General features: G+C 41.3%; 1 protein-coding gene across 1 annotated transcript; it reads right to left on the bottom strand.

Annotated features, from left to right (window-relative positions):
• Positions 1 to 1,670: 1,670 nt before the first annotated feature.
• Positions 1,671 to 2,692, bottom strand: MAS1 (MAS1 proto-oncogene, G protein-coupled receptor). The gene has a single exon (XM_031504536.1). The coding sequence runs from the start codon at positions 2,690 to 2,692 to the stop codon at positions 1,703 to 1,705; it is 990 nt and encodes a 329-aa protein (XP_031360396.1). The 3' UTR covers positions 1,671 to 1,702.
• Positions 2,693 to 7,572: the final 4,880 nt, after the last annotated feature.

Raw genomic sequence — 7,572 nt, 5'->3', positions numbered from 1 at the left:
CCCACTCATCTACTGCCTGAACCAGCAGAGGTGACAAGCCTGGGACTGGAGTTTCAAAGACAGAAATTGGGACAGGGGGAGAGGCTGCCATAGATAAAGGTTTTGATAGAGTGAGGGACTCAGGAAGATGTAGGAGTAATCTCTTCCTTCTCCCAAGTCTTATACAATGACACATTGCAATGCTTTAATGCAAGGAGGAAGGGACACATGTAGAAAGAACATTTATCTTTCTGAGATCTCTTTTCTACATGAATTCCCATCCAATCCTTTGTCTAAACCTACAATCTTCCTTGTTCCAGGACTGGCAATCTTTCAACAAAGGAGTGGTGGGTTGTATTTTTCTTTCCCCAGTTAGCTATTAAGTGTGGCAATGGAAACTTGGCGGGAAGATGAAGATGAAGATGCTGCTTTTGTTTGTGAGGGGAAGTCTCAGTTCCTGCTGAATTTGGAACTCCATGGGGGCCAGAAGCAAATGTGTGTCTCTTTGAAAGTGCCACAGCGCTCTGTCTTACATGACCTCCCATGTTCTGTGTGGTAAAGCTCATCTGGCCCCATAATTTCTTTCCTGTTGTCCTTTGCACTCTGCAGCTTAGCTATAGCTGGGCAAGTGACCCTGGGAATTAAACTCCACGAAATACCAGCCCCTGTACCCTGGCATACAACAGAGGGAAGCAGGCAGCTGGAACAGTGTGACTGGTGTGTAGCTCCAGTCATTCATTGTGTGAGGCACCTATATTTTTTCTGCTTTTCCAAACTGGTTGATATAAAACAGAGAGGCCACACAGAGAATATATATTCTCCAAAGAAGAGATAAATACTACATACGTGGCTGGGACAGCAAATATTGGGACTGGCTTTCTCATAGGCTCCTTGAATACCTAAACCTACAGGAATGCTGACATTTTTGGGGATAAGGCTGCCCCACCCTTCATAATTAGGGCAAAAGCCCTCTGTGAGTTGGCAACATCGCTGTGTTGCCAGACTCCTATGTGTCAAGTACCGAATTATCCAAGGATCCAGAGACATCTCGGTGTCAGTGGAAATTACGCAACATATACTTTGAAAACAAATTCTTAAGTTTAATAGCAGATTAATTAGGCCATTTAACATATACTTAAATGTCTTGCTAGATTGAAGTTACGCCGTATATACTTGGCTATGTATGGGGACTTACTGTCATATATGGATTTCTTCCTCTGTTTCCCCCAGGGAGCAGCTCTTTTGCGCACTTAAGCAAGCTGGAAACAGTTGAAATTAAATCCCAGTATGTAATGTGAATCCTGTGTTTAGTGGGTTTGACTTTTAAAAATGTGAACGCACACAGGCCCTGATGACTTCAATAGCATTTATGGGTGCTCGGTGCTTTTATAAATGTCACACTATTTATAACATATTCCTGTGTCCTTTTTTTATATTCTCTGTTGGCCTATCTGTTTTTCAGTGTGGTATCTTTGATTGGTATAGTCACATCAGGATGTAGCATGTGTTTGAATAATTAAGAAAATACAAATTAAAAAAAAAAAAACAAAAAAACAAAAGTAATCTTTATTCTAGTCCATGTTTTTCCACTGCTCAACCACCAAAGAAAACAATACTATTTCACCTCTGCTTTTTACATTCTATGGAAAATGCTTTTAGTTTTGCAGTGGTTTATTAAACGTTCCACATCCATTATTTGCCCCTAGAGTTTCCCCCCTTAGCTTTAGAAAATTGTTTCAGCTATATCCAAACTCATGCCAACTTCCTGGCTTCTTGGCCGCAATCCATCAGTGAGAGCTCTGCTAAGAACCACTTTGAGGCTCTCCTTGAACCTGTTCTTCTTGCTGCTTCCTACAAAGAAGTAAACCAGGGGGTTGATGCTACTGTTAACAGTGGAGAGAACAATGGTGACATGGTTCTGCTGGCTGAGCAACGATGACCAGTGGTGGTAATTCAGAAGATACAACAGCCTCATGGGCATGGCAAAGATGAGGAAGACAATGACTGTGACCACAATGATGATGTAGAGCTTTGACGAATGAGGTCTCAGAGAGTTACGGTGAATCCTGATAACCAAGATCAGGCTGGACAAAATCATTAGAGGAATGAAGATCATGAAAGTCAGGATCCATGTGAAGATGAGCAGAGCTTGGCAATGGTTGCCGTTGTCGAATTGTTCCTTAGTTGAATCATCTTTGCATGCTAAATATTCGGCCACTGTCATGAAAAAAGACAGAGTCCACAGAATCGCACACACAATTGCCGATTGGTGCTGTGACCGGTGGCATCGGTACCAGATGGGGTAAACAATAGACAGACACCTCTCAATACTGATGGCTGTCAGGAGATAGAGACCAGTATTATAGCCAAGAAGGAAGACAATAGATAGTGTGGTGGTTACATAATAGTAAAAACCATATGCGAATCCAAAGCCAGCAATGTACTCAATTGACAGAATAAAAGTACAAAACAGTAAGGAGATATCAGCAATGGACAAGTGTGTGATGTACGCAGTGAATGGGTTTCTTTTGATCTGGAAGCAGAGGCACCAGAGGACAATTCCATTTTCACAAAAACCCAGGAAGGAGATGATCATAATTACCCAAAGTGGGGTCAATATCTCCCAGACCCTTTCCTGTGTAGAAATGTTTCTGTGCATTGAGATGTTCTCTGTGCCTTCGCTGGGATGAAACGTTATGTTTGACTCATCCATGGGGAAAGCTCAAGTTTGGATAGCACAGCTCTTCCTTCTGTAAATATGTATAAAAATATACTGTGAGCATTGTGTGCTCCTCCCCTCCCCCTTTTCCTTCTGTTTTTGTGGACCCTCAATTTCTGGTCATACATGAAGGCCTTGGAAAAAGGAATACCAGCTTTGATATACTGATGCTAGCTAAAATCCAATTGGAACTGCTCTTGGCAATGTTAAAGATCACTGAGCCCATCATGCTAGCAGAAATCCTGACCTGCCTTCTCTGAGGGGCTCAGCCTGTTAGTGCTAAACCACAGCTAAAGAGATTCTCTTAAAGAGCTCTTGGACAAGCAATCATAGTTCCCATCATATTGCACAGTTTCATTATATAGTTGTGACAAATGGCATTGGTAGCTCTTGTTAGAGCCCTAAATTGTTCCCAGAGAGGTCTCTTCAGTTCCTATTGAAGTTAATGGCATTAATTTTAAGTTAAACTTATGCATTTCAAGTGAACTTGGCTCATAGGTTTTTTTGGTTTAAAAAAAAACATTGATACCAACATCCGTTTTCCAGAAAGGGATTTAATTAAGTAAAAATAATTTGTAGTTATTCAACATTGTATTTCCTCCAAGTACAGAGGTGGAGGAAAGGCAAAATGGCACTGTTTTGAGAAAGCAATTTCTTACCTGCTTTAAGTGCCATTTATCACAGCATAACATAATTTAAACATGTTCACACACTCTAAACACTTAACATGATTGCAGATATCTTGCAAACATTATAAATCTAGCCCATCACAAGGCGATGTTGTTTGTCACATCATGTTCATCATCTGTTCATCATCATCATCATCACCACAATCTGTTCAGGTCCCCTGCCATTGTTATAATGGTTTTAACTGTTTTGCTGAGTTATGGGGTAACGTCTCCTTTTGTAAGTCTTCTTTTATCTCAAAACAAAGAGTTGGTAGCATTGGCTTCTGCTGATTTTCATATAAATATTTCACACACCATTCCCTGTTAAGTTCCCAGCTGCCCTGTGATGATACACAGTCACATTCAGGACACTTTTGGATTTACTGATGTTAACAGGGACTAACGGTTGACAATAAGCTTATCTAGCTGACTTGATTCATCCATATAAGTTACCTTGTCCATTAACATGAAAATTTACCTGTACAGTCAAGTAGTTAAGAACATCAAATGCAAGGTAAAGAAGTTTTACTGGGGCAACTTCTTCAATGATTATTTAAAGAGAGCCATTCACCCCAGTCATAGTTTTTCTCTCATGAGCCTTGCATTTCCTGGTTTTAGAACAGCTGCTTAAGACAGGATATCACAGCCTAAGAATGAGCATTCTGTAAAGAGCCTAGGAAGCCTCAGGCCTTGCTGGCATTTAAACCTGTGCACAAAACAATAATGATGTTCTTGACCATGCCACCACCTGAGACAGCTGAAGGCAACAAACAACATAGCTGGAGATGTGTAGAGGAGAGTGAATGCAACAAGTAAATGCAGTGGCCAGAACGAGTGGCAAGCCTCCCAAAAGCAGTGCTCTGCAAAAACGGCAGAGGGAAGGTGCTCAAACAGTGTGCTGTTGGAAGAAGAAAAAAAGGAGAGGAGAAGCTATTTTCTTAAAGAGTTAAAACAAATAGGAAAGGAAAAAGAGAATTAAAAGACTCAAGTATGGAAGAGTGACAGAGTATGAATATGTTCAAGCAAGTTCTTGATTTGTATCACTGTAGGAAAGGAGTTTTCTCTCTGGAGAGTAAAATAAAGAGGAAAAAAAATTCTCGACTTACTAAGGTCATTCCCTCATGACAGCATTCAGAGATGAGGATGGAAAGAATCCTCTTCTTCCAGATACATCCATGGTTTGTTCAGATTTCCCTGAGGCTGTTGAAGAACTTTCTTGAAGAAGCAGAAGTTTACCTTCTCCAACCATTTGCCTTTGGTAAGAAAGGGAGCAAATAGTGACTCTGACCATGACTCAAAAAGAAGTGTGCAGTCCTCCCATTGCTCCAAAGGTCTGAGGCATGCCAAATAAAGGGTCCCAGGCTCATCATCTGAGGCTTAGCTTCAAATGGCATCACTCAGTAGTTGGCAACTCATCTAGCTGAAAGCCTGGGATTTAACTCTTGTGGGAACTGAAGGGCAGTATATGGAAAGTTGTCCTGAGCTGCTACAATACCAAGAGACCTAGTTTGAACAAACAAACATGAAGGGAGTAGAAAATCTATTTGGGGATGTTAAGATCCAAAGAAAAAAAATCTCATGTGCCACCACGTGCCATCTTAAAAAAAAAAAGTCAAATTGCAATTTTGTTTCCTATTTTTTGATATGAGAAAGCAAGAAAGTGAGAAAGACAAAAAGATCATGAAAAGGAAGGGAAGGGAAGGGAAGGGAAGGGAAGGGAAGGGAAGGGAAGGGAAGGGAAGGGAAGGGAAGGGAAGGGAAGGGAAGGGAAGGGAAGGGAAGGGAAGGGAAGGGAAGGGAAGGGAAGGGAAGGGAAGGGAAGGGAAGGGAAGGGAAGGGAAGGGAAGGGAAGGGAAGGGAAGGGAAGGGAAGGGAAGGGAAGGGAAGGGAAGGGAAGGGAAGGGAAGGGAAGGGAAGGGAAGGGAAGGGAAGGGAAGGGAAGGGAAGAAATACCCCATTGTGCTCGTCTCATACATCCATTCCTCTAGGTGAAATCTATATCTTGAGATTATGCTACCCAAAAAAAAAGAAAAAAATCAAACAAAAAACCCAACCAATCACAAAAATCTTTCCAAGAGAGTTAAACAGTCTCTCCTGAAAAGTTTGAACAAAACTAGGAGCTTGAAAAGTCTCCTGAGGATGGTCCCTGCTTTTGTCCCAAGTATTAGGTTGTTTTTATATTCAGATATTAGCAGAACAAACATTCTTAGCCAAATAAGGATAGAGTTTGCTTGGTCTACTCCTTTAAATGTTTCACTAAAACTACCAAATCCCCAAACGGGAAGAACAACTAACTAATGTGAGAAATAAATGACCCCAAAGGGAGGGTCAGAATAAAGTTAGGAAAGGAACAGAGTGAAATAAAACAACTTCTAACTGTTTTTTGTTGGCTTAAGTTGTAATCTACCTTACATTCAACACCTATGGGACCAAAAATTTCAAGCTACCTCTGAAAAAGGAAACAACCTGCTTCTTTCCCCAAAAAGGAAATATGCATACAATAAATGAGGGAGTCATTATAGGAATATGTTAACATGTCAGGATTAACCAGGTACATGTGTTTGCAGCCCACTGCAATCCAAAGTTGGAAATGCCCTGCCTTCCCAGTCTCCAAGAGGCAGTTGGTTTGTGTGACCTCCTTCAGGCACACGAGTGGAACCTGGTCTTGAGGGGAATGGGTCACAAACACACCTTATCCTTGGTGATTTTGGGAGTAAGAGGAAGGCTGAATAGCAGTCTTTATATCAGATACTGCCAAGAGTTGGAGCAGCTATTTCTGAATCAGTTTAAGTATTCAGATGTGAGCAAGGGGGCTACAATAGCACAATGTAGAAATTGAACTGATCTTGGGACTATAAATTAGTACTGACGGTAAAGACATGATGGGCAATATGGAAACTCTTTTAATTTTTATCTAAACTGAATATACAGCAGGATGTCACATGAATGATAATTTATCTTAAAATCCTTCTCTCTGACACTAACTTGGTGGGACAGAGCAGTTTTGCAGTGCATGCAAACTGAATTGAGTAACATTTGCAAGTATCCTGTATGCAGGAAGCTAGTAGTGTTACCTTTTATCATTTTTCTTAGTCTTTGTATAATTTCATGTTCTCTCCTCTCCAATTGCTGGAAGCATAAGGCAACTTGTAAAGAACTTCCAATTTGTTCATTAAACACAACCCAACAACCCAGGATTTATAAACCAGATTAGAGAGGTTTATGTGATTGGTACAGGTGCCAGTGTATAAAAAGGCTCTGTGTACCCAGGAGTCAGGTCTCCCACTTTATTCTTACATGAGCCATAACCAAAACCCCTCAGAGATGAGCTTTGGTAGCAGTTTCAGGAAGTGAAGTTTTTCCTGATGGTCATTCAGTGATTACCACCTTCTAGCTGAAATTCATTCCTTAATTATTCAGCTCTAACAAAGGTTAGGAGTTAGGCTTATGTTTCAGACTATGGATTGAAGATGTGGGTTCCAACCACTAACAGAGGGGGCACACTGAAAAAAGAGGGGTTGTAAGAGGGCCAAAAACTAAACTGGAGCCTTTAGGGTGCAAACAGAGGACTATGGGACACAATGAGAACAAGCTGGAGAGGGACATTCTGCAAGGGCATGTAGTGATTGGACAAAGGGAAATGGCTTTGAACTGAAAGACAGTGGGTTTAGATCAGATATTAGGAAAACATTCTTTACTGTGAGGGTGGTGAGGCACTGGAATGGGTTTCCCAGAGAAGCTGCGGATGCCCCATGACTGGAAGTGTTCCAGACCAAGTTGGCTGGGGCTGTGAGCAACCTGATCTACTGGAAAATGTCCCTCCCCATGGCAGGGAAATTGGAAATGGATGATCTTTAAGGTCCCTTCCCACACAACCCATTCTGTGACTCTACAAAATGCATGGATCCTAAGAGTTTTAAGACCCCTTAAGTCTCACAGACACTGGAAGAATCATGATGACTTATGGATACTCCTCAATAGGTGATGTGAGAGTGTCATTAAAGTAGGAGTGTGGGATAAACTTGAGAATTAAGGTTACCCTAACCCAAAATTCACACAGAACTTGCTGGACATCTTTTATCCTACTCATACCAGCCATGATCCTAGCATATACCAGCTCCCTAGAGGGTGGCAACTGATGGATTGTGTTTTATAGGCAACAGGAGTGAAAGCTGGCTTTAGTACTGCTTTCTGCAAAACAAGGTG

This window comes from Lonchura striata, chromosome 3 (assembly GCF_046129695.1).
Source record: "Lonchura striata isolate bLonStr1 chromosome 3, bLonStr1.mat, whole genome shotgun sequence".
NCBI lineage: Eukaryota > Metazoa > Chordata > Aves > Passeriformes > Estrildidae > Lonchura > Lonchura striata.
The sequence above is the reverse complement of the archived record's forward strand: the minus strand, read 5'-3'. Positions and strand labels throughout refer to the sequence as shown.